Raw genomic sequence first — 27,977 nt, 5'->3', positions numbered from 1 at the left:
ATTCCAAAATACAAAATGAATCTTAACGGGCTTGTCATGTTAACATCAAGCCATGTTATGTTAGTCAATTTACTAGTGTTCTTTTGCTACTACTTTCATTCTGGTTTTATTAAGCACCTGTACATGAGTACCTGTATACTACATTTTAATCCTCATGAGCACCAGTGTGATCTTCACCTACCTTACAACATGAAATGACAAGGCAACAATTCACATTTTATGTACAGTTCTGTAATTTACACATTTATTTTCAACAAATCTTTTAAATATTATTTGCAAAAAAAATCCTTTCAATGAAAAAGTCTTTCAATGAAACTGTAGCAGACACAATTGGTATTATATATTCCCAAATAATGGCTGCACCTTTTTAAATACAATATTCTGTACCAGTTAAAAACAAAGATTTGCAGAGTGGTGCAAACCCTCAGTCTCCAGGTGTGAGAAGGCACTGTGTGAGGGGGTTCTGTGGAGGTGCAGGGCCCGAGCAGCCATGAAGGTCTCAACAGTTTGAAAGCATCATTATACTCATTCATGCAACTTATCAAAAAACTAAACAAAAGAATAGCCAAGCACCCAGCCAGAGAGAAATACAATTTTGTGAATAACATGTAGTACAAAGCTTTGAAAAAATTAAGTAGTGATAACAGAAATGTCCACATATTCATCTCTCCCAGTAACTGTACTTAGAGTAAGTTGAGTCATTTCTCCAAAAGATGCTGGCTTAAAATCCAAAGTTTATGGTTTATAAAAACACAGATCAGTTTTTGCCTGTGCTACATTAGGTTTTGTTTGAGAAGTGTTTTTGGTTTGCTACACAACTTAAAGTGTTACAGCTGAAAACAAAAATGGAAATGTGCTCCAGACATATGTGAGGCATTGCCTCACTGCTGGGACAGAAGGGCATTTCGGTTGGCCTTCATCTTCTCAAGGCGCTTTACTAGGTGGTTGTTGGTCATCTCCATCTCTTCGATCTTATCCAGGGATGTACGCAGCTGCAAGTGGGAAGAAAGGGAGGAATTCACTGTTATGTGACAGCTAGCTCTTTGTGCTGTAAAACCTGTTGCCATAATGGCATGAAAGTTTGCGATCATCTATTTACCTCTCTCTGAAGTTTCCTTTTCTCTGCTTTTAGTTCATCTTCTACTTTCTCTGAGTTGTCTGCTGATGACTTGTACCTCAATACCTGCCCTTCAAGTCTGTTGATCTGGATGTGGGTATAAAAAATAGCAGTGAATGCAAAAGTATAACAAATTGTCTGTAAAAATATCAATTTCACACACAGATAGACAGATCGATATAAAGAGACAAGACATGCCCTGACCCAGACGTGACTTACATTTTGTTCCATTGTACCCATTTCCTGTTCCGCCTTAGAAAGCTTGAACTTGTATTCACTAATCTGTCTGTTGGCATCTCCTACAGAGAGAAAGGCCATTGTGTTTGCACATAAGAGGTTTCAAAGATATCAAGATTTTAAAAAGGTTATTTCTTTAAAACAAAACAGTGTGTAGAATTAAACTCACTCTGCATCTCGATGACATGCAGGTCAGTGCCGTTCTCCATCTTCTCCCCGTCTGTGTACACGCTGTCCATCTTTGAGTGTTTCTGTCTCTCATCTTCCAGTTGCAGCTTCAACTTCCTGATCTGAGCCAACAGCTCATCCTTTTCATCTGCCAGCTTCCGTAGCCTGACGTCTAAAAACAAAACATCCCCAGTAATGACATTTACAGTAGTGTTGACACAGAGCATAACATCTCCATCAGCAGACAGACAAGAGTGTGGGCTGACTGTTGACACAGAGCATAAGCAGATAGACTGCGTGTTGGCTGTAGGGCTGCAACTGTCATTTATTTTATTGATTACTTGTTTGATTACTCGAATAATCAAAAAGCATGTTTTTTGTGTGTTTTATATCAACAAATAATCGACTAAATCATTTTTTTCCGAATAAATCCTGTTTTATATTTCGTCATAGAGCAGAAATGGTAAAATAAATTCTCTCTCTGTTTCCTATAATGACAACTATTCTTTCCCCCCCAATTTTTTTTTTTATCGATTTTATCGATTGGTTTGATTAAGTGTTGCACCCCTTGTGGGCTGACTCACCCAGTGGTCCCTCTCCTGCTGACTCTAGCACCTGAGCAGCCTCCTGGGAGACCACAGTGATTCCTGAAGATAAAGGCTCGTGGTTGATGTCCCCGTTTGGCGTACCTTCTGGGATGATGACCAGGCCGTGTTTCTGTGAGGGGGGGGTACACAGGGGCAGAATGAAACAGTACTCCCGCCTAAAATCCAATCCAGCATTAAAACGGCTGCCATTTACACTGTAGTCATGGTTTTAAAGTTGGCCTCCCCGCGAGACAATACGAGTAATCTACACAGCCAAAATGGGGTCAAAATGTTGACATATGGAGCAGGACAGAATGAAATGGAACAAACACAAACAACAAAAGCTGACATTACCAGATACGGCATGGGACCGGAGTGACGGCATTTTACTGGCTACCAACCAAAATAAACAGGCAGCAGTCGGGTTCATTGACCAGTAACTCCTCTAACCTGCTTTCTCTTTCAGAGAGAACTCACAGAGCCCAGTCTTTAGGATTACCTACCTCGCCTGCTTTGGATTTCCCCTTGAGGTCAGCCAGCTCATCTCTGAGCTCATCTCTCTCATTCCTAATGCAATCAAAGTACTCTTTCTGCCTCTCTAGGGCCTGGCCACGCCACAGAAGGGAGAGAAAAGACAAGAGGGAAGGAAGAGCGAAAGAGAGGAGGGTAAAGTAGAAGTTGGATTGACAGGGCTTGATAGACATGCACCGCCGTGTTCTTCGGAGACGGGTTCACCGTGCACAAATGTGCATTGTGTGCATGCAGACACCCGGCATCAACAGTATGAAGCGGTACAAAATGCACACAGACGGGAACACTGGACATGCAAGCAGACCACACGCCACAGAAGACACAAAAATGGAACGGCAGAAGACAACACCGACTTTATGAGAGAGCAGCTACGGGTTGTATTGTATCTATAGCAGCCTTATTTGTGTGATATTATGAGCTCTAAACTTGGTAAATAATTTGATGGTTTCTTCACACAATGCACCATTATGTGATATTAATTATAATGTAAATGAAAGTGAAGGAGAAGTTTGAAAATGTCATGCTAAGATACTGCATAAGGATCATGCTTTCATGATAAATTAGAACATTTTGGTTATAAAGATTTCTACATAACCAAAAATGCCATACTTTTTTTTCACTGACACTGCAGCATCCAACTTAAAACATTTGTCAGTAGTCTTCTAATAGTCACTGCACATGCAAAACTACAAACTGTGAATTAGATCCAACAGTAGATTACTGTTTAAAGGTCTCCGTCATGCAGCTACAACATGAGAGGCAACATTGCTAAATGGCTTGATGCACTTGTTTGATTGGTTAAAACCTAAATTAATTGTCTTTGGAGCTTAAACACAGCCATCTGTTGCCTGTCATATTCTGTCAGGGCCCTTTGAGACCTCCTACCCCAATCTTTTTGTCCTTCCAGTTTATCGTTTCCTGCAGGTCAAACACCTCTCTGGTGAGGGTATCTAATTTAGTCTGCATTCGCTGGCTCTCCTGGAGTGGTGTTGCACGGCAAAGAGAGGACAGCACAGAATAACAACAAGAGGGGGAAAAAATGAACCAAAGACGTGATGTGGAAACGCACAGAGGAATATAGACAACTGAAATGTGTCAGTGAAGTACAGCCTGTGAAGCTTATGATCATTCAGAAATTGAGAAGTTAGAGACGCAAAATTGAAAAGACTGAAACAGGACAGACCGTGTTTAATCACTTTCAACCTGGGATGCCTATTTTAGGCATGTCATTGAAGGCGAAAACTTTGAAAAAATCTTCACAAATAGAGAAAATAGGTCGAGACTCTAAAAAGACCTAGGGCAAAGGGAGTAAATCAATCCACATTAAAGAGCAGAACTTCCTCTGCAGTCTGCAAGGCGCTGACAGAGTAGGGGTGTGATGAGACGTTTTCCATACCTCTATGAGTTCATCTCTCTGGCGGATTCCCTCTTTTAACTCTTCTTGTTTATGCTGCAGGACATTACATGTGTGCTTTTGTCTTTCTAGTTCCTGGAAAACAAAGAGACATACTTTGAGCCAACAACACTGGACGAACCAGTCCATACAAACAATTTGAAAGGCAAGAGGTTTCAGTGGCAGGATCTCTATCCTTTGAAATCAAGGTCTCACCTTTGATTTGTCCTCCACCTCCCTCTTCATCTCGGCCGTTTGCTCCTCCATCTCCTCTATGACGTCCTTGAGAGTGTCTACCTGGTAGATGAGGTTTGCCTTGTCGTTGTCCAGCTGTGCGTTCGATACCATGGCTTTCTTGTACTTTTCCTCCACTTCTGTAAGTGACTCCTGTTGAGGGGGTTCACACAGTTCAACTTGCTGTACAGTTCAGCTGCTAAAAGGGGATAAGATGGGCTCATCTGATGTAAAACAAATAAACATAAAGGGAACTGTAGCGTGGAGAATGCAGAATTTTTGTAGGTACAACTTCTCACTTTAATGTTTATCAGATATATATGAGGGAGAGATGTTACAATATTTAAACATAATAATACTTTTCTGAATAGTCGCTAGTAAATCAAGTTTAACTAATCTGGGATATACAAATTATATATATATATATATATATATATATATATATATATATATATATGCGCATCACTATGAGGGGTGAAACAAGGCCAAAAAAAGGGGATCTTAATGAGTATGACTGTTGAAACCAGGGAAAAAGAAGTTCTTGAAACAAGAGTTAACACTACAGTGTTCCAGCTGCATCAAGTTCTACCAAGGATGAGCCGAAAGGCAGGTTTGTTAGTAAACTACCGTCATCAATGGAACACACAAACAGCACACTTCCGCAGAGAATAGTGAACTACTGAGTGCGACCTCAGACATAAAACGAGAAGGCCATCCAAACACTGAAAATCAAAGAACTTCAGGCACACAAACCATGACAGGAACCTGTGACAGGAACTTGTCAGCAGGGGGAGCAAGAAATCTCCCATCTTATGACATAAGAATGAGGGGTTTCATTTCAGGCCACAACCAGTGAGTAGGTCCCCCCCAAAAAATAAAGTAAGTGAATGAAGATCATGCAAAAGGGAGGGTGCGGTGGGTGATCAAGCCATTCAGAGTGGGTGCCCCATACATACACGTGGTGTTAGGAGTGTTATAGCGATAGTGATATACAGTAAAAGAGATACGAGTCTGGAGGCAGGAAAGGGAGGGGGATGTTAGGGACGCCATACGGGCTCTGTGAGGACAAGAGAAGGCATGCCACGAGCACAAGCCCCTCTACCTTCAGCTCTTTAAGCCCCTGCATGTATCGCCCCTCTACATCCTGAATCTGGTCCTTTAGTTCATATATATCCTGTAGAGCAGAAGGAATGGTTTGGATATTAAGGAGAGATTATAAGAGCACCCATGCTGACATCTCAAGACAAGTCCACAGCTGGCATAACACATGACATGACCAGTACACCCAGAAGTAAGGAGCAGTGTTCACAGGACACATGTCACATCCAGTTCTCCCGTGCATACTGTATATGGAGAAAACACTGTGACGACAGACACTTAGAATAGGAGGCAGGTCATGACAGAGTCAATGGTGTGTGATTGATATGCAGATGACACAGGTGTTTACCCAAATGACCCATACATATACTGTAAAACATAATATTCTATTGCAAATAAAATGTTACTGTTATAAAAAACGACTTTGAGGATAACAAGTGTGTGTGTGTGTGTGTGTGTGTGTGTGTGTGTGTGTGTGGGGGGTAGTTGTGTTGCAGTGTCGCATATACAGTACACAATACCAGATGTACAAGCTCACGCGTTGTGACGTGTTGTTAGCTTGTAGATCGTCTATTTTCGATGCCGTCCTAAAATGTTGATGTCCTCACAAGTATAGTAATACAAACGTGTGTGTGTGTGTGTGTGTGTGTTTGTACCTTACCCTAAGTTCACTCAGACTAGTGTCGGGGTCGACGATGCTCCCAGTGTCTGCGCTGCCCCGTCGTGAAGAGGTGCCACCCAAGGATGCCAGCGTGGCGGCCGTGAGGCCTGGGGTGGCACAGCGCGAGGACGGCTAGGAACACAAAAGCACCACAGACCTCCAGTCAGACAAACTACACACAAAACAGAAAATGCTGCGCAACCGAGCTCAGGACTGTCATTCAACACCGCTACCTGACACCAGACTGAGTGATCCAACTCAGCTTGGCCGAACCTGTATACCTGACAGTGGAACTGTCAGGTAGATAGATGGGTTTAGCTCATTAGCTTGACAAGTACCCAGCTCTTGTACATACAGTAAGTCTGAAATTCAATTTAAATAGAAAGCATGTTATACAGTGTTGTATTACTCACCCGGCTATAGTCTGAATACTGCTTGTCACATTTTTCATCCAGCTGAAATGAAGGAAGAGAAAGTAGAGTTTATAAAAAGAAATGGACAGTTATCTTAGGAACATGCATCCAATGTGGTCCATGCTTGGAGCTGTAATTTCTCTGTGAATCAAGGAGTTAGTCAGGAACACTGATGCGTTAGTGTGTGTCACTGTCCACACAGCGTGGACTACCAAAACAAAAACACTCTCAGGTCAATCACACCAGTCATCTTAAAACCAAACAAAAATAAAACACATGACCAAATCCATAGTATTAGCCAACACTATACTATAGTAACCATTACCACTTTAAACTACTCTAATGAGTTCAACACCGGATATGGCAGGCTGTGAGACGCGATTCCGAAAAAAGAAAGAGAAAAACAACTAGGTAATTGTATCATGCACTTTATGTCTCTGATTAGTAGAACACTCATCCACCATCAGTGGTGATGCAGAGCACTGGGCAGCCCACCGTCATGAGGTAGACTCAGCCACTTACAGAGTCCAGGTCAGGAATGCTCACATCATCCAGATCAGACACAATGCTGCCCCTGCGGTTGGAGCGGCTGAAATAGTCAGCAGCCGACTCACTGAAGTCTGAGAAGTCAGACGACTGATCATCACACACAGGATGAGGGGACAGAGATGGAGACAGAAACACAAAAAGTGACAGAGAAGAGGTGATAGAGACAGACCAAAAAGAGCCACGGGTAAGCGTAACAGAATGACATTCTTACAAAAGGAGATTCAAGACAACTGCATTTCTGTATATAGAAATGTAACACTTTGAATATTAGGCAGGTTTTTTGCTAAAGCCATTATCCAGAATGACTCAAAACATAAAAACAGAACCACCAGAACATCTAGAACAACTTCTAGCACGGCGACTTTGATTACAATGAATCATTAGCAATACAACGCAAGGGTTTCTTAACGGTCCTGTTTAATAGACAGAGTTAAGCGTTTCACAATGGGGCTCGCTTTGGGTGTAGAAGGCGATTCCCATTGTGAAATAGTCCTGAATGGCCCAATAGCTCATTTCAATCTCAGTCCCTGTAGCTCACCACACTGTCCCTGCGACCTCTCCTGTAGCGTTCCTGGGAAACGGTGCTGCCACTGTCATCGTCTGAGGACTAAGGAGGAGCACACACAGTGAGAATCCCCACTTGCAAAGGCAAACTATTGTACATGCACATGGGTCACTCTCTCTCTCTCTCTCTCTCAAACACATCCACGCACACACACATTGATTAAGCTCACTAGCTGTCTTTCTGATAAATGGATTATTGGATTACTTCAAGGACCGTAACCCTAATAAGCAAGGCCAATTCATGCAATTAGGACCGTTTGATCAAACGCAAACATCCAGAACTAATTCGGGATGAAACCTACAACATCAGCCTAGCCATAGCAACATCACATTCACACACTTCAAGGTAAAACCAACAATGCAGTTCCATTAAAACAAGTCTTAGCTAGCTTGCTAGAAGCTGCTACTGATGGTCCATCGCACATGGGGTCCAGGGGGGACCACCAGGATTTCAAATGGACACTTACGCGTCTGTAACTCAGAGAGTGTGCAATTGGACCATGTTACCATTTGAACACTCTCAGAGTTAAATAAACACTGAGGATTTTACCGTGTACATTGAGGTCCCAGAGATTTTATTTTATTTATTTAATAAAATGTTGGGCATGTCATAATAAGTGAACATTTGATAAAAAATAGGCAAACATTCTGTGGAAATAGCTGATTTACAAGCCCACACTGTATTTGACGTACAACAAGACAGAGTACATAGGGTTTAAGTGATTAATGTAGCCTCGAGCAAATTCCATGGTCCATAGCTTAATGCATATCAAACTGGGAGTGCTTGAAATTAAAAAGGTTGAGAATCTCTGGTCTCTAGTGTCCCTATGGGGAGGCAGTGAATACAGGATTGAGAGAGAGAGGGGACAGGAGGGGGCAGCCGGTTGTTAGTTGGGGCTGTGTGTATGCATGTGTGGTGTTAGCTGACAGCATGCAAGAACAGGGATGGTTTCGAGGGGGGGGCTCACCACGGGGCTGCTACGGGTGGAGTTAGAGTACCAGCTGTATTCAGAGGGCTGTGGAAGGGAGGGCAACAGACAGTATTGACATGAGGGCAGATGCCAGGCCAGCCATGGTCTGGTAGAGCGGGCCACCATGACGATTATAATGACATCACTGTTTGACAAACACTGAGCAGACTTACAGCTTTCGAACTGTTGCCCAAGCCATAGATACCGTCGTCACAAATAGAGGCCTGAGGGCACATGGGGAAAGACAGCGCAGGACTCAGCAAGACGTAAGAAGGAGCATAAATCTTACGTGAAACTACTAGCTAACGAGTTGAGTGGAATGCCTGCGACTGCAGCAGCATGCGTTAAATACTGAAGTCCTCTGACTATTTCCTATATCGAGCAGGCTATTCCCCTCGGGTCCCTGTACTCTGAAAAACGGACCCTTACACTCTCAAAGTCTCTCAAAGACTGAGGATTTTACTATGAAGGGAAAATAAAATCACTGGATTGAAACATAGGAGCCTATCTTGTCGAGTCTCTGAACCCCCATCAAGTGTCCAAAGTGTCAAGGAGCTAAATATAAGCTTGGACATACTACTATATGTAGATATATGAGTCAATAGAGAAGATTGGGTATCAGGTCTACTTCTGAAGGTAAAATGAAGCATGCATGTAGAGGGGCACTGGCCAGCAGCAAGTGGACATAGACTGACCATGCTGTAGCTGCGCGGCAGGCCCGTGCCAGGTGTATTGGTGGTGGAAGAAGAGGAGGTGGTTGTGGTGATGGCCTGTTGAGGGAGCAGGGGAGCAGTGAAAATGTCAGTTAAAACGACAGAGGAAGTGAAGCGAGGTGGAGAGGAGACAGACTAAAGAGAGATGCAGTAAGAGGAAACAGGATGAGTGTTTTTCTGGCCCTCTGATAATATGGCTTTAGTGTTGAGATGAGAAGTGACTTGACACACTACTTTACCCATCGTCTGTTTTTAAAAAGCAAAGCATTCCTGGTCTGAATGTATTCAAAGAAAATTGTACTCTAAATCTAAATCAAATCTACTCTTATTCTAAACATCAAAGAGGAACTTTAATAGTATTTAATGCAAATCCTGTCATTCTATTCTATTGTTCTATCGGATGACTTGAATAATCTGACATAACACTTCCTTCCCAATGTGTTGGGGGTGACAAGAGCAGACTTCATAAAATGAGGCATTTCGATGAAGTCGGAAAAGTTCCCCTTTGAACTTTTGAATATGTACTGTAGAGCTTCAAACTGTAAACACATCCCGTTCAAGGAGGAACAAATCGTGTTGCTTTATTGGCTGTTACACTTAAGCGGTAAACAAACCAGCCGTGTGTGAAACACAATCCATCAGTGTATTAAGATCTGCCTCAACTGCTTGTGGATTTATATGTCCAATAAACTGGAGCATCTAGATAAGACTTTGTCAACTAGTTTCAGTTAATCTGGCTGGCACTCCTCCACTTGAGCCTATGTGGAGCAGGGCTGAGAAATGGGACATGAGCAAGAGGGGGGGACCGACCCGTGGCTGATAGGTGGAAGTAGTGGGAGGAGGAGGTTTGGTCTTCGATAGGCTGCTGTAGCTCCTTTGATCATGGTACAGTCCAGTCTGGAAGAGCAGCAAGATGGTATGAACCAGAAAAACAGCAGTGATCAAGTTCAGCTTCACGGTAAGCCATGGAAAAATAACTTTAATTAACACTGTGTGGTTATATCTAAGCAACAGAGCACAATGGCAATCAATAGGATACTCTGCTATTACCATACAGCTGATCAATAGTATACATTAAAAGCTGTTGCCTGCCAACTAGCCTTGCCTCCTCCATGCTAGAGGCTGCAGTCAGCAAGACCAACATTGAGGGAGGGCACTGACCAGCAGGTCCTTCCTGGAGGAGCTGATTGATGAGGCCTTCCTAGGGCCATGCAGGTCATTGTACACAGAACTCTGTTCACCCCCAGAGGAAAAAAACAAATATGCCATGTCAAACCTCTTTCAATGAAACAAAAGATGTATCCAAGGCTAAAAACAGCAGTGAGTGAATTCATATAATGTCAATCGCACGTGTACAGTACATACAGTGGAACGGGAGCTCTTCAAGGAGGAGCTTGAGTAGTCAGACTGAGGGGAGAACAGGAGTTGCGGGTATTATGCTTATGACATGATTAAACATTTGGGAAGCACTCTACACACACGGACATGCCGCTAGGATGTGCTGACAAAAACAACACCGCAAAGCGAAAATAGAATATCCATTAGGCTGTTGCCAAACGCAACATAAAGAAAAATATTCCATGCATACTCACACTCACACACAAGTTAACTCAGCAAGAGTGTTAAAACATGCGTGACCAAAGTTTTACTACATCTAGTACAAACACAAAAATATTGTATAATTTTCGGGGGAATTTGTCACTGTACTGTAGCTGGTTAGCGTAACAAACATAGCGTAACAAACAAACATTTTAAGTCTTTTAGTGAGACCTATTCCTTCAGAAACTGTACTTTCCACAAAATATCCCAATCCACAGCAGTCAACAAAACCCACACAAATGTACATGTGCTTCCACACACATGCATGTGTACATACACAAACGTACCATGAGTTCTTTTCTACGAGAGCTTGAGAGGCTCTTAGTAGAGCCCCCATCACGCAACGACGAGGTTGTTGACTTGAAATAATAACAAAGACAAAAATTAGACTAATGCCACTTCAAGAAGATGGAAGTATTACGGTCTCCTAGCACATTATCTTATCACCATCATAAGCAATAAACGCATTACCCAATGTCAGTCTTAACCATATGAACCCAAAGCGAAATGTTGGGCATGTCATAATGGGTGAACATTTGGCAAAAATAGGCAAACATTCTGTGGAAATATCAGAGTTACAAGCTCACACTGTATTTGACATACAACAAGATACAGTACACAGGGTTTAAGTGATTAATGTAGCCTCGAGCAAATTCTTTTCAAGAACAGAATGGTTGTATCGTCCTAAGTCAAATTACTGCACGCCACTTTAATAGTGTAGGGGCCGAATATAAAAATGTGGGCACGTTTAACAGGCGATTATGTACACACCCTGTAGCTGCGGACTGACATGACGTCATCATCCAACCCCTGCTGATGTCAAGGTGGAAAACACAGAACCATGAGAGAGTTGCAGACAGAGGAACATGAATCATGAGAGAAAGGAATAAGTGAGAAAGAACATAGGAAATGCAGGCAGACAATGAGGAAGTGAAAGAGTGGGAAATACAGACCCTGCGATGATGGCTGCTGGACCTACTACTAGTACTAGAGGATCTGGCCTTGTCTGTTCTGGCCTTGTCTGAATCAGCCTAGAGGTAGAAATGAAAGATGGTAAGGACTACAGAGGGACGCAGAGAGACTTGAACGGGATCACTCACTCACTCACTGCAACACCAAACAGCTGCTTTGCAATGGCAGATCCATGCAAAGGTTTTGTTAGGAACCATATAGTCTGAACAAACCAAAATTCTTATAATGTAGGTTGTACAAGTACATTCAGCGCTTCATCTATTCTCACTAAAAAAGCTGCAAGTCTGCACACAATAAAAATGTCTGCTTCTCTTTATTGTGTCGATAAACTGCCACGGTGTAAAGATAAGGTCCATGCAAAATGACACGCCATTATTCAAAACAATTCATCACTTTGAATGAAGTCAAGACAGGGTCCAAACTGCTCTCTTACCAACAGAACCGTCTAGCTTAAATAAGGGCAAGAGGCCAAAGCCTACTCTACTAACGCGCGCACACACACACACAGTCATGCACACACTACGATGTCTCCAAAGCAAATACAACACAGAGCCATATTTCCTCTGTGAGGTAAGGTGGAGTAAGTGGTTCAGATGGAAGCCCAGTATGACGCAGCAGGCTATGTTAGTGGAGTGAGACGCTCCAGCACTCCTGCCTACCATCCACTGGTGGATCTGACCCCATTTCCTGCTGCTGCTACTGCTTGATGAGTGGTAAGAGATCTGGACAGAAAGGAGGAAGTGCCAAAGAAAACACACACTTATCATACAACCGCCTGCATGGTGCTTTTGCACATTTGCCATTAGAACACATATGATTAGACCCGTGAGCATTCATTTTTTCTCTGAACAGTGAAAAAAGCTCACACATCCAAAGTTAAAAGACCAGGTGCTGGACAAGAGAAATCTGAAAGGAAAATAGAGTCCACACATTGGATGCAGCTGAAAATGTATTTTATTACCTCCAAGGTGCCATTTCGAGCCTCGTAGCTCTTCCTCATTTTTAGCGGCGCTAGCCGCTCTATACCTTTAAGTATAGAGCGGATATTAGCCCTCTATACCTGGCTTTTGCGTCAACGTTCTGATTGGTCAGGTCCGTCAACGTTCTGATTGGTCAGGCTCGCCAAGGTTCTGATTGGTCAGGTCCGTCAACGTTCTGATTGGTCAGGCTCGCCAAGGTTCTGATTGGTCAGGTCCGTCAACGTTCTGATTGGTCAGGCTCGCCAAGGTTCTGATTGGTCAGGTCCGTCAACGTTCTGATTGGTCAGGTCCGTCAACGTTCTGATTGGTCACTATTCATGACATCATAGTGATGTCATGAATAGTAACATAGTGATGTCATGAATAGTGACCAATCAGAACGTTGACGGACCTGACCAATCAGAACGTTGACGGACCTGACCAATCAGAACCTTGGCGAGCCTGACCAATCAGAATGTTGACGCAAAAGCCAGGTATAGAGGGCTAATATCCGCTCTATACCTAAAGGTATAGAGCGCGAAGTTTGTATATCTGCTACAAAAAGCTACGAAGATAGAAGCTGATAGAGCTGATATACCTAAAGTTTATTTTTTAGGTACCCACTCTATCAGCTATGACAGATCAGTTTTTGCCACTTACCTTGGAATGCATTTGGTGATTCGCTTCCAATGGCACTATTTAGTGCCACTGGAAGCCTTTTAATATTGTTTCTCTAGTAGAAACACATATCTATGACAAAATATATCAAAAGCGCCGCTACCTTCACACAGGTGTGATTTTTTGTTCTACGATGGACTATATTATTGCATCTTAATGTCCATGTATTTGCACATTAACTTAATGTTGCCGTTTTGCTTCAAATCATTGTTTTCAGGAACAGTGGAGGAAGGCCTATATCAAGAATAGAAGATTTGAAAGACCAGGAGCATCTCTTGTCACATTCAACTGAGTGAATTATGTTATCTGGTATTTTGGATGGTCAGGGATATTTTGCTTTGCATACCTCTTTCTGTTGCCTTTCAAGTTCCCTCATTCGAATATCCCGCGCCTCTGCTCGAGCTGCCCTTTTTGCTGCCAACCTGGCCTCCGCCTGTAAGAAACAAATGGCATTGACGTCAAGTTTTGAAGGAGAATGACAGGGGTGCCCTTCTGCAGTGACCTACCCAACACATGCACAGAACAAAAAAAAACAGTGTAATATTCTCATACATCATTTAATAAAATAAGGAACAATATCAACGTAGTATTCAGTGATATCACTGTGGACAAGAAAATAAGGGCTCAAATGGATCGATCTTGTATTTTAAGCGAAGAGACAAATTAAAATGAAATACCAGCACTCAATTCAATATTTAATGTTACTGTTGCACAGGCTCTAGATATACTGGCTACTCAGATTCATGGTCGCTGGGTGGTCATCAGCGATCAGCCAGAATGTATAAACTTGCTAAAACCAATGCAAACCAGCTCTCCCTCAACGACGAACCTCTGATTCAACATGCTTAGTTGGATGAACGGCACCAGTTATAGCCAACTACCACCAACACATCTCAAAAACTACAGCCAAAGATGCTCAAGGACGGCTCAAGGACAGGGTTCTTACTTTTTTCAAGATAACTTATATAACATTCAAGGACATTGTATGTGACCCACACCTATATCGTCATCAAATCTTATCATGTTATATTTGATAATACTGCTTTGTACGATAAATAAAGTAGTTGATCAAATTAAAATGATTTATAAAAAAACGTATGTGCTATTAGCAACTTCACAAAAACATCAATGCGAGTCTTTGTTGCATATCATTGTGGAGAGCAAGGGCACACACACCCAGTAATATTGTGAGGCGCTGACTGATGGCGGTCAAATCATTACAATATGCAACAAAAGAGGGAGCCACACCACACTCTCAGACACGATTTATTTTAGAAATAAATTATATGTATGAGTGTGTGGCTCTCTCTTTTCTTTTATTGCATATTATAAAATGAAAAGTTATGTTTTTGACTGCTGGATAAACATTTCAAGATGTCTGTGGGATCAGATAACTTGTGAAGACCAGACCATTTACCATTGTTTTGTACTACATTTTATGGACTAAATGGATCATACGGATTTCGGCCAGAAGGCACGTTGTGTCTGTGTGGTTTATTTGATGACATTGTTTTGGCATCGCGTATGATCGCGTATTTGTGCATCCAATTAATTTCATCGTTATTTTACACTGATAATGATGTTGTTTGCGAGATTACCCACAGACAGACAGACAACAATATCTCTGGCTCTGCCTTCTGCCTGGCTGAGATGATTAATCAAATAATCCCATAACAAATCAACATAATCGATTTAGAAAATAATTGTTAGTCGCAGTCCTACTATGTTTTGGAGGGTTTAGAAAACAGTTAAAAAAGGTTGAGAGGATGCTATCATCTCTGACCCTTTTGGCTGCTCCTGCTTTTACTTTCCAGAAGAAGCAAGTACAACCTGAAGATTCAGTGAGAAAAATGGCTACTTATTGATTGAAACTATTTGTTCAAGATGTGATTACAAGTGTAAGGACTCATGTTTGATTAACATCAGACTGCATAGTCAGCATGGTCACACATTACAGGTTACACACATCTAATGGCTAAACCTTTTATTAAGTGTCAGTGGGCTAAATTATATGATTTAGCAACATACATGCATCTGAACATACCTCTTCCCTGTCGGATTTCTACCTTATAATTGAAAACCTAATCTGCATCACTTTTTATACGCATAAAATATTTTCCAGGACAGCAACACATTTCCAGGACTAGACATTCAAATCCATTTTTCTGTGACTGGAAAACGGCATAAAATAAACAGTTTTCAAGATTTGCCAGGACGTGTGGGGGAACCTTGTTTTTGGCTGATGCCAGCTTTGTGTCAGGAGGGCCTTAATATGGAAAACATGGTATTTTAGTTTTACCATTAAAAGATCACAACTTACTTTTCTCTGGATGTACAGTATGTACACTCAACTTAAACATTAACTGAGATATTGGAAATTGCCGTTCAAAGGCATTTTTCATATTTATTGCAAAGATTTAGGGTATACCTTATGGGAAAACTGGATAGTAACTTACTGCAAATAAGACTGTCTTAGTACTAAAATTACATAGTATCCCATTCCCCACCCAGTTAAAAACACAAGTTTGCAATGACTCTAAAAACAAATCAGCTATTAATAAGAGTTTATGCTATGGACATAATGCTTTAGTTTATACTTCTTTTTAGTGCCTCTACTGGACAGTTTGCCCTTGTTGACCAGTTCAAACCATGAGTCACAGCTTCATAATCGGTGCAGAGTGAGTTCCTGGGATGCCTCATCACCAACATGTGCTAACCATCCGTTTCAGGGAGGCTAATTTAAGGACCTCGTACGGTGAAATGTCAATGGAGAACAAACAAACTGAGAAAGAATCAAAAGAGGACAAAGACACAACAGAGCTTGGTTTTGTTCAGTCAGTAAACATGGAGGTTTCACAAACATGAACTACTTGCCATTTGCAAGAAACACACCTCATAGCAAACGGAGTCTATGCTAACTAGTTCAATAAACCAGGTTGCCACCTCAAACGTCCTGAGTGAAAAGTGAGAGGGGCCATTACACAATTTGCCCCCAACTGAGTCAGAAAATGAACAGGGGCTGATTATACAAGATACCTGAGCAGCAGGGGCTAATTTAGGCAAGCCCTCACAAGAAGAGCCCCATGGCACAAATCAGTAAACTACCCCTCCATACCTCCCAGTTCCTAAATATTCCACCCATAAACAACGAATGTCCATGGAACCCAAACCTTTATCTCTAAGTAAAGGATAGAGCAGCCCATAAACACCAGTCTAGTGTATGTATACTGTATCTCACTGTAAAAGGATAGAGCAGCCCATACACACCAGTCTAGTGTATGTATACTGTATCTCACTGTAAAAGGATAGAGCAGCCCATACACACCAGTCTAGTGTATGTATACTGTATCTCACTGTAAAAGGATAGAGCAGCCCATACACACCAGTCTAGTGTATGTATACTGTATCTCACTGCAGACAAACAGAGTCAACATTCCGGAAAATGCTTATCAGTGCTGCCAGAATGGAAGGCCTGCGGGCATGGGCTATTCCTGTTTTGATAATGGGCTCAAGTTAAACTGAATGAAACAAACAAAACAGATACCCCACTAAACAGTTACCCAAATTTCAGGTTATGTTTTGTTTAGTTTTTTCAAACAGGCTAAATACTGTAGATGTCAGATTAATTCCCAATTCCTTGTTTTTTTCCACTGAGCCCCTCATTGAAGGTGAGAGGTTAACATATTTATTTTATTGTTAAAGGACTGAGTCAAGCTACAGTAGTAAGTGCCAAAAACCAGACAGTAAAAATAGAGCAACAGAAAAAGTAACACTTAGATGGTGGGTCAGAGAGGGCTTACTAACAGTAATGATAGGTAAATGCATTCTAGTTGAAGCAGTGGTGATTAAACATGAATTGGCCTGTACATACATCTGTCTCAAACATATATTTCCATTTACACCATTACTTCTGTAGTAAAGCAGGTTATGTTAACTATTTTTTTGTTGTTAAAATAAATGTAAAAATAGCTCTATATTCCCAAAGCAATCATTGCTCTAGTAGTGTTTGTTCAATAACACAGGTCTCCATATCTCTCCAGCTCTTTAAAATACATTTACAGGTCAGGAGGATACCAATGTCATCCAATCAGGGGAGAATTCATACAGGATAGAAGACAAGCAATGAAACTGGAAGTGATGAAACAAATAAAACAAAGTGCTCTAACAATATAGAGCTTTAACTTTTAGTTTTAACGAAAGAATATCACTTAAACCACCTTCAAAGAAAGAGAAACATCTATATACCAGATAATACTAGACTAAAGCCTCAGATTATTTTATAGCAAATGCAGTAATTATATCTGTAGCTAAAATACCATCAAAATGTTCAATCAGTATAAATAAAGCATTACATTATTAACCACTTAAACCCCAGCATTTGTATTCTGGGGAAGACTTTTGCAGAAAATAGCAGATTGACAAGCTCACAACGGCTACTTTCTGCAGAGATATTAAAACAGTAAAGTCACAAGTATAGAGCCCTGAGGGACTCCCCTCAACAACGTATGGGGTTTAAGTGGTTAATGATTAGCTGGCTTTGGGATGTTCCACAGATCATCACAAAGGATAAAACTAAATAACAAAAAGAAAAAAGCCATAATCCCTCAGCACTGAAAACAAAAATGCATGACATGTGGCATTTCCTAATTGGAGGTCCTGACAGTATTCACTAGCATCTGTCAAAAGTCATCATAATCCTTCTCATCATAATCCCTCTTCAAGTGCTGGCATAAGGATGAGTCTCTTGAGTGCTTTTGATGCCTGTCATTATATGATCATTCTCATTAGCCTGTGTGACTAAATGGCAATCATCCTTTGGCATGTTCATGTTGTAGATGGAAATGTGCGTTTGCCACACTGAGGTTTTCACACAAGGCTGCGAAGGAAGTGGAGTTTGCGATGGTGAGTACATGAGAAGAGAGCTATGGCTGGCCCCTGTGCTCTGCACCTGTTGAGCTGTCTGACAGAATGACCTGCTCTGCACACCAGCACAGCTGAGCTCTGTGTCTCTGTCCTATCTATAGCCTTTGCCCATCCGGCCCCAGCTCTCCGGCACCTACATCATGGGACTGGAGGGGAAACCTGATCGGCAGCAGCAGAAGTGCACCATCATAGAAATCTGTAGCACTCTGGTTGTTAGGGGTCTCTAATACGTCAAACAGAAAATGGGATAACCTGGATCGCTGCGATACGGAGTGTGCTTACGTACTACAGAGCAGTGGTTCTCAACGTTTTTTGTCAAGGACCCACAAATTGAATCTAAAATAGCAGAAGTACAAGCTCGCAGCGTGGCACGAAGTGACACGTTGTAAAAATAGCTTGTAGATCTGCAATTTTTTGAATACCCAACATATGAATTGATAAAGTGGTTAAAGGGATAGTTCACCCAAAGAATTCCTTTTTTTCTATAGATTAGTCACCCCATGGAGACTTGAATTCATGGATATTTTTTAGTTTTTGTTGCATTCCTAAGCCAATAATTTGATGACCGGCAGCGGTTCCGGTAGGAGACACAAAGAGTCTCCTTTGTTTCTCCTACCGGAACCGCTGCCTAGTGCCTACCGGTCCGCTGGTCATCAAATTATTGGCTTAGGAATGCGACAAAAACTAAAAAATATCCATGAATTCAAGTCTCCATGGGGTGTCTAATCAGTAGAAAAAGTGTCATTTTGTGGGTGAACTATCAGTTTAAATTGATTGTGATGCTATGTTAACTACTTTTGCTGGGGGGACCCGCCCCCCCCCCCACACAAGCTCATGTCCCAATTACTCATTGCAATATAACAGAACTTGCACAGAGGACGCAAAATAAAAATCAGTAGAATCATACAGGTGTTTACACCTATTCCAAAGCTAATCTAGGCACAATGTAGGCACTATCACACAAATGATTCATTGTAAATGGAATTGTCTCACCTGCATCAACACCAGTTCTTCATCCTGACTAATATATTATGTTATACCATGGAACCATAAAGTAACAATACACCTAGGGCAAATACTGATACTGGTACATGTGTCACACCGGAGTACATTAATGCTCAAACACTGCTAAAGAGAACAGGAGTAGAATGTGTTCACAGCTTATAATAATGTGGTGCACCCCATACAGTAAAATGTTCTTCTAAAACATGGTCCATTTCATAATTAGCAACATATATACAATACAAAAATGTATTACAGTAGCTCCATTGAATGAGTGAATGAATGAGAACCATGGAAGAGTGCTATAATGTAACATTTACTATTTTTGGCAATTATGGAGACTTTGCAAGTTAAGTGTGATATAAGATACACAATTCAATGTGCTTTACACAAAACATCAAGCAAAGGAAAAACAATTATAAAATGACATTAGGATACAATCTAGCCTCCTGCGGAACCATGCTGTAAAAACACTATGGGACATCAAACCATTACTAGACCATTTCACAGAAATATTGAATCTTTAAAGCCTGCTTCATCAATTAGGTCAAAGATGGATCAATTCTTTACAACAGAGCAGCCTGAAGAGTCAGTTATTGACAAAAACTGTAATATGTCCCATGCCCTCTCCAGCCAGTGAAAGGCCTCAGTTGGCTGATATATTGTATATGGAAAAAGACTACAACACTTTTCCATTTCAACAGAATGTCTTGTTGATATTAACTGGCACGCCTCAAATAAAATGGACTATGAACTATAGCGTCCACTCCCACATCGATCTTAAGGTCTGTGGGTATGGCAATGTGTGTGAGGTGATCATCTAATTCTAATGCTAATGGACCATGTCAGATTTTCAAGCAAGCTGCTGGTATCTCGACTACTGTAGAATGACTGAGTGCCCAGTAATGCAAGTGGTCTCAAAACTGGGCCGGGGATTGCGCAGGCTCAAGTTCACAGTCTCTCTCAGCAGTGATCCGTGCCAAGCACAGGCAGGCAAGCAGGGAGGCAGACATGCTCTAGCTCTATAGACATGATGTAGTATAAGCTGCTGTGTTCTGAGAATTTGTTTGGGAAGGTGTGGTGATGTGTGCCAGGTTAGAGGGTGACCTCATGAACCCCTGCACACTAGTTGAGCCAATGTTTGGTTGGCTTCAGAAAGGCTGTGATTCATTTAAGACCTGACTGGGGTGGGTCAGATGACTCATGTTTCTATGATCGGCTTGCATGACTATAAAGAGAGCAAATGGAGTCTTACAGTATGCTTAGTGCCTAAGAATGGGACAACACAACTTCCACACATGAGGACAGATAAAGCTAAAATAAGTGGATCAGGGGATCTATTTTATATGTATATTAACTTCTAGGAAAAAATGCCCTGCCCTTTGTCAAGTGGATCATAAGCAAAATGATGGACAATAAAATCTGTGCTAAACAATATGTGGCCAGATAAGATGATTAAATTGATTTGGACAATATTTTGCAAAGCAAAATCTGGCCTTGCATTGCGTGTTTTCACCTGTTTGACTTGTCTTCCGAAGGAGAGCAAAGGAATGACAATCCTGTAGCTGAACAAAATGGAATAATCCCAGGGCAAGTCATTACAAGCCAGGCAGCCACTCTCCCCTTTTTTTCCTACAGCAAACTAAAAACGCTACAAGCAAAGTCAATCTCTCTGTGGTCCAAACCAGCTGTCTCCACTCCTTTGGGCTGAGGCATTGGCATTATTGAATAGCAAAACCTGAATATCCACATAACAAGACCACCTGAGATAAAGCAGCGCTATTGTGAACATGTGTCAATATATAACTTGCAGGCCCATTTGTTGAATTTACCTCAGCTGGTTGTTAATGCATCTTACTGCAAATTAAGATAACAACAGGTCTCCTCTCATATAGTTTCACATCTTATTTGATCATTTATTATATCGGCTTCATAATAATGATGGACTGTGCACTCCTTGCACAGACAAATTAATAATGATAAGCATTTCCATGGAAGACTAGAGTGACATGAATGAGTGACATGAATGGTAAGTAAAAACTAACTAACTAACTTTTAAAAAATCGGCCTACTACTGAATCACAACACTATGAACTATGACTATGAATACATATCACTTCCAAATTGCTGTATAATAGTCAAGGATCATCTGACGAACCACCTTTCCATCGTTGGAATGCTACGTTCACCTCAGTAACTGTGCAACTTGATCACACTTGCAAACAACAAAAGCAAAAACCAAACAAAAAACAAAGGGTACTGTTATTATGGTGATTCATGAATGAAGCTTACCTCTCGGGCGATGCTACTCAAGGCCTCATCCTCGGCCGAGAAACGGTCTTTAAGCGGTGTGCGCTTTCTACCAGAACCTTGAGTGCCCATGTTGCCAGTGCAACTGCAGCTCCACCAAAGATGTTTAAGGCCAAAAACAAGGGACTAGGAATTCACCTGGAAACAAACAAACATGGGTTTCTGAGTGATCAGTTCCTCATTCTAAAACCAAACAGGCTTAACATACATCACAGAGTAAGAACATAAAATTGAGGCATTTTGCATTTACATACACAAATGGGATATTGGCATAGGAACAATAACCGGACAAATGTGTTAAAACAAGAACTCAGCTTTCTGATGGAAACTCATATGCATGTCTCCAGTTTCAAACACTCTGGTCTGACACCCTCTCAACTCAGGAACAAAACACTATCCCTATCTCTTGGTTTCAGTCCTGCAACAATAGGCTGCCACATTCACTCATGTCTGGCTCGGATAAACACTTGTGGCTGACAGAGACCAGCTGTAAAAATTGACTTGCAAGACCCCTGCAACCTCACAAACAGGTTTCCCTTTTGGCAGCCTGAAAAGTCATTACTTAAAGTCTTAACATTTAATACAGTATTATTAAGCTACAGATCAGCTAACTTCATATTTTATACCAATAACAATAATCGGATTGCCATGGATGTTCAGCAACAGGGCTTTTTTCCTGATCAGCCCAATAACGCTAACTGTCTTTGATGATTAAAAGCCAAAGTTAACTTTTGAACTGGTTAGCCATGAAATAAGTTAACAGACAATAGACTGCAGTGCAATTTAGTCAGCATGGGCACTGATAAGTAAAGAAAACGCCCAGATAGGGGAGTCGGGGACCAGGTTGAGACACTGGATCATGGCAAGTCATACAGTTTAGACTTTAGAGGTAGTCATAGGTTTTAGACAAGTCAGCTTTGTGTCATTCATATTAAGTTACCAGACTGACTGGATCATGTAATTAAATATCAAAGCACTAAACTAACCTATAAGTAACGGACCGCCTGTGATTCTTCATCTGCACACCACACACACACACACACACACACACACACACACACACACACACACACACACACACACACACACACACACACACATTGATATACAAATAATACAAAACATTCAAGTGGATATTCAGTGAACATGGACCCACACTGAAATCTTTAGCCCCTATAGAATTTGTCTAAAAATAATCAAATTATATAAATACTGTGCCTATAACAAATCACATCAATGTGCTCTTTCATTCTAGTGCAGTGGTTCTCTAAAGTGGGTTCCAGGGACTCTTAGGGTTCCTTTGGGGGTCTAAATGTACCCTCACAAAGTCTGTAACTCTGACAGTATATATTTGTACACTGTCAGAGTTAAGGGGAGACCTTGAAATGTTAAAAGTTTGAGAACCACTGTTCTAGTAGGCTAACGTTACTGAGACTAACGTTGGCCAGGCTAATTTATAAAGGCTAACTACCTAGCATCTCGTTATACATCCCAAATGTCTCAATTGAAAAGTTATACAAAATAAACACAAGGTTCTTACTTCAGTTGAATCTAAAGCACCGGAGAGGGGGGAAAAAAAGGAAAATATCCACACAGAATCCACGTCCTCTCCTCTGCAATGACCCCACGGTCCCCCTCAGTCCGTAAGGCTAGCTAGTTACTGTTAGCCAGCTAGCTTGGTTTAGCCTGCTAGGCTAGGCTAACCTCTTGGACTCTTCCTATTGACAGACAAGGCAGACTGCCACTGCTCGTCACGTCGGCTTCACCCCCCCTCCTCCCCCAAAATATAGATATTTATATGATGCCCCACGTGTAGTCGGACAGCAGCCTCGATAGTCCCAAGGTGTTGTTTGTACCCCCGTTCTGTCCCCTGTGTGTGTCGGTTACACAGACATTCTTCTAAAGGTTCACAGTGTTTTTGTCCACAACTGACAGCTGTCATCACAGAGTCCACTCCTCTCCACTGTCCTCCTCCTCCTCCTCCCTCCTGGCTGTCTGTGTCCTCCTCCTCCTCCTCCTGAGTCCTCCTCCTTCTCTCAGTTACACGCTGCTGGAATGAAGGTCCCGGATGTGAATCAAAGTGTGTGTGCGTGCGCGCGTGCGTGCGTGAGTGAGAGAGAGACACACACACACACACACACACACACACACACACACACACACACACACACACACACACACACACACACACACACACACACACACACACACACACACACACACACACACACACACTGTGTTATATTGTATCCATCATCGCAGCAGGGAGGAAAAAACGCGTAGGCCCATATTAACACACACGTTGGAACTATTTGTTGCCACACAGGATGTCAGGATGCCAAAACATTTAGTCCTACTGCATGTCAGCTTGATACAGTCCCTAAAAATGGATAGGCCTATAAAAAAATCATAATGCAATAATAATAACTTCTATATTGTCTATATAATGTCTAATGTATAGTGCAATAGTTGTCCTTTTATCAGTTTCGTTTTTCCGCCCTATTTGGGGTAAATCCAGGAATATGAATATATGTCCTTAGCGCCCAGTTGTCCTGCCCACCTCTCCAGGTGCCCAATTAACTCCACCCCTAAGTGGCCACTCGTCCAGGTGCCCACATGTCCCTAGTGCCCAGATGGTTTTGGTGCCCAGTTGTCCTGGACTGGTGCCCACCTATCCAGGTGCCCACTCGTCCATGTGCCCAGTTATCTCCACCCCAAGTGCCCACTCGTCCAGGTCCCTAGTGCCCAGATGGTTTTGGTGCCCAGTTGCCCGTAGTGCCCAGATGGTTTTGGTGCCCAGTTGTCCATAGTGCCCAGATGGTTTTGGTGCCCAGATGGTTTTGGTGCCCACCAGTCCTGTTACCAAATCGAATGCTCAATGGGTATCTGCTGGACTCCTGTGTAATACATGTTCTTGTCCACGTAGAGGCAGTAGCGGATAGAAAATCTGTGTCACTGTCAGAAATGGCACCTGTTGGCAAATTATTTGCTAAAAGTGTCTGGGTGAGTGGTAATCACTTTGTTACTGCGTTTTGTGGTTGGTTAGTTAGTTAGTTAGTTAGTTAGTTAGTTAGTTAGTTTGTTTGTTTGTTTGTTTGTTTGTTTCCAGTGAAAACGTAGGCTACTTCTGTAACAGTGGGGGTAAGTACATGTTTTACTTAAGTAAAAGTACAGTTATCAATACTGTAATGTAAATATACTCTGTTACAAGTAAAAGTCCCGTATTCAAAATGTACTTGAGTAAACGTGCAAAAGTATCGGCATCGAAATATACTGAAAGTACCAAAAGTAAAAGTACTCATTGTGCAGAATGTCCAATTTCTCAAGTTTTTTAAATGTATAAAAATCATTTGAAAATAGCTGATCTTTGTGAGCTTGTAGATCTGCTATTTTCAAATAGCCGAATTATATATACGGCTGAAGTGGTTATGTATGTTTTATAGCAATAATCTAAAACTACAAAGTAACTAGTAACTAAAATTGTCAAATAATTGTAGTTGTGTAAAAGTGCAATATTTGCCTCTGAGTTGTAGTGGAGTAGAAGTAAAAGTATTGAAAATTGGAAATACTCCAGTAAAGTAATAATACCACAAAATTGTACTTAAGTACAGTACTGAGTACATGTACTTAGTTACTTTCCACCACTGCTGGTTAAGATGGACAGTCCAAGTGACACCCTCACAGAAAGCACTCATAGCAGTCAGAGGTGGTCTTTTGTCTGCTTTTATCCGCTAGTGTCGCTGATAACTGGTCAAATTATCAGTGTTTTTGTCAAAGCTTCGAGCCAGATGTGTAAATCAGCAGTGGTGTAAAGTAACTAATTACATGTACTCAAGTACTGTATTTAAGTAAATGTTTTAGGTATTTTTAAACTTTCTGATTTTGAGTACTTTTACTTCTACTCCACTACATCTCAGAGGCAAATATTTTCTTTTTTACTCCACTACAATTATTTGAAAACTTTAGTTACTTACTTTGTAGATTTTGATTATTATTATAATACATACATTACCCACTTCAGCCCTATATACAATTTGAAAATAGCCGATCTACAAGCGTAGCTCACAATGCGCATTGTGAGCTTGTAGATCTGCTAATTTTGAAAGATTTTTTATACATTTGAAAACTTGTGAAATGGGACATTCTTCATAATGAGTACTTTCTACTTTTGTAAAAGTAAATTTAGCAGAGTATTTCTACATTGCAGCTTTTACATAAGTAAAGAATGTGAGTACTTTTTCCAGCACTGGAAGTCATTATTGGGCCGAGGTCAGTAGGATATAGGCTACAGTGGCCTGTAACCGCACAGAAGATTGTGGCTCCCATTGCGGCTGAATCAGCTGTGACCTGATTCAGTGCCAGCTGTATGATTATGATGACTAGAAAGCACAAGCACACCTATTGGTTTTAGGTTTTAAACCAATGTATAATATAATGTACTATTCAAGGAAGTGTATATATAGCCCAAGTAAAGTTCTTCTGTGCATAATGTATGACACATAAGCCTACATTATGTAGAATGAAGGCCTATCACATTTTAGCTTAGCCTACAACACTCTTGTCCATAGTGGTGGTTAAACTTTAGCTTTAACTAACATAGGCCCTGTACTGTAACAATAATCTTAAATTACCAACATTATAAATAAACAACAGTGAGGATTGGATTGCAAGGGACAAAGCTATGGGGTAGCACCCACATAACAGATAAAGTCAGCAATGAATCTGTATTTTACCCATATATCATACTGTATGGGAAACTCTATGGTACACCTACCCCTATATTATTATGCATTAAGGTGAAGAAACAATATAAGAAGGATTGTACCGCCTTCATTTTCTCTAACCCCCCTAATACACTTTCTATACATGCCACCGGTAAGAGGGATTTGCAATCAGAGCACCTGCGTGGGAATCTTTGGGAATCCCCTGACCAGCACCCCCCCCCACCCCACTCACCCACACACACACACACACACACACACACACACACACACACACACACACACACACACACACACACACACACACACACACACACACACACACACACACACACACACACACACACACACACACACACACACAGGGAGAGAGACATTTTTCATATTCTTCTCCATAGAGCGGTAATGACTGTTTTCTCTCTGATCACCTCTGTGCAGACAGGGATTACAGTCTTAACACAGAGACCACATGAGCCATGCAGTCTCCGTGGTGCAGCTCATAGCAACGTTTCATGTAGTCATCATTTCTAACATGAATTAACTGTCTTTCATTCTATGTAGTCATCATTTCTAACATGAATTAACTGTCTTTCTTTCTATGTAGTCATCATTTCTAACATGAATTATCTCTCTCTCTCTCTCTCTCTCTCTCTCTCTCTCTCTCTCTCTCTCTCTCTCTCTCTGATTGCAGAACAGTGGATTCTTGTTATCTAGGTGTTGATCATACAGTGACAATAATTATAAATACGGTTAGATATCACAACAGAACTGCAAAATGAGTACAGTAACTCGTACAAAATAAGACACGGTTCATGCAACATTAAATCTTGATAACATTTTACTATTTTAAGAGTCATACTATTATACTACATATCATAGGAAAAGACAACCTTGTGAGGAGGTCTGTATGTGTTACATTGTAACATTATAATATTACAAATGCAAATAGCCCCTCCAAATGATCCAGAATGCCGCAGAATGCAGCAGCACCCTTGGTCTTATACCAGCCAAAATGTTCACATGTCTCCCCCCTTCTAAATGCCTAAATTGTAAATTGTACATAAATAATTGATCAAACTGATCACCATTCTACACTATGGACAATTGTTTGTAATTTTTTGGCCAAAGCAGATGGGCCACATGTAGCTGAAACTATTGCACTAATCACCATCACCATTTTTTAAATATGTTTTTTGTTTTTGTTTTTATATTTCTATATTAGAATTGTGGAAATGTATGAACCTGGAGAGCAGCCCAACAAGTCAACGTAAACTTGAAGCCGTACCAAACCAATAAAATCGATTATTGCTCTATAATGCAGTTGAGTTAAGGACATGAATAGTGTGAAAGGTTCTTGTGTGAAAGAGGGAAGGAAATGCTTGAATGCTCAGAGATTATAGTAAAAGTGTGCATATTATTAGACCGGCTTCACATCAAAGGTGGAAGTTGTGAAGACAGACAAAAGGCCTTTAGGCAGACAGACAGTGTTTTAGTGTGCTTGTCTTAGCTTTACAGCCCGTTAAATCATAAACACTTGAATGCTCTGCTTGTTTTTCTGGAATGGACAGGGGTGTACA

General features: G+C 41.3%; 1 protein-coding gene across 10 annotated transcripts; it reads right to left on the bottom strand.

The window, feature by feature from the left end:
- Nucleotides 1-204: 204 nt before the first annotated feature.
- lrrfip2 (leucine rich repeat (in FLII) interacting protein 2) lies at nucleotides 205-23,681 on the bottom strand. Of its 10 annotated transcripts, XM_084076752.1 has the most exons (27): nucleotides 23,220-23,681; nucleotides 21,662-21,817; nucleotides 13,791-13,877; nucleotides 12,467-12,529; nucleotides 11,789-11,866; nucleotides 11,607-11,645; nucleotides 11,123-11,194; nucleotides 10,602-10,643; nucleotides 10,398-10,469; nucleotides 10,047-10,133; nucleotides 9,219-9,293; nucleotides 8,697-8,747; nucleotides 8,521-8,568; nucleotides 7,527-7,595; nucleotides 6,962-7,075; nucleotides 6,440-6,481; nucleotides 6,027-6,158; nucleotides 5,370-5,441; nucleotides 4,250-4,420; nucleotides 4,037-4,129; nucleotides 3,526-3,618; nucleotides 2,613-2,714; nucleotides 2,107-2,239; nucleotides 1,524-1,694; nucleotides 1,337-1,416; nucleotides 1,100-1,204; nucleotides 205-992 (listed from the first exon to the last, which is right to left on the bottom strand). In XM_084076752.1, exons 2-27 carry the CDS (start codon nucleotides 21,749-21,751, stop codon nucleotides 882-884), a joined length of 2,292 nt encoding a protein of 763 aa, XP_083932878.1. In that variant the 5' UTR covers nucleotides 21,752-21,817; nucleotides 23,220-23,681; the 3' UTR covers nucleotides 205-881. The 10 variants fall into 10 exon arrangements, with proteins under 10 accessions (XP_083932878.1, XP_083932880.1, XP_083932882.1 ...); XM_084076754.1 differs by lacking the exon at nucleotides 5,370-5,441 and having other exon boundaries at nucleotides 23,220-23,680; XM_084076756.1 differs by lacking the exon at nucleotides 6,962-7,075 and having other exon boundaries at nucleotides 23,220-23,680.
- Nucleotides 23,682-27,977: the final 4,296 nt, after the last annotated feature.

The sequence above is a fragment of the Gymnoscopelus microlampas genome, assembly GCF_963454915.1.
Source record: "Gymnoscopelus microlampas genome assembly, chromosome: 13".
Classification (NCBI taxonomy): domain Eukaryota; kingdom Metazoa; phylum Chordata; class Actinopteri; order Myctophiformes; family Myctophidae; genus Gymnoscopelus; species Gymnoscopelus microlampas.
The sequence above is the reverse complement of the archived record's forward strand: the minus strand, read 5'-3'. Positions and strand labels throughout refer to the sequence as shown.

Coding starts and splice junctions, on each gene's coding strand:
- lrrfip2 (XM_084076752.1), bottom strand. CDS start 21,751: ATGGGCACTCAAGGTTCTGGTAGAAAGCGCACACCGCTTAAAGACCGT. Junction 7,076..7,526: donor GAGGTCGCAGGGACAGTGTG/GTGAGCTACAGG, acceptor TGTGATGATCAG/TCGTCTGACTTCTCAGACTT. Junction 6,159..6,439: donor AGTATTCAGACTATAGCCGG/GTGAGTAATACA, acceptor TTGTGTTCCTAG/CCGTCCTCGCGCTGTGCCAC.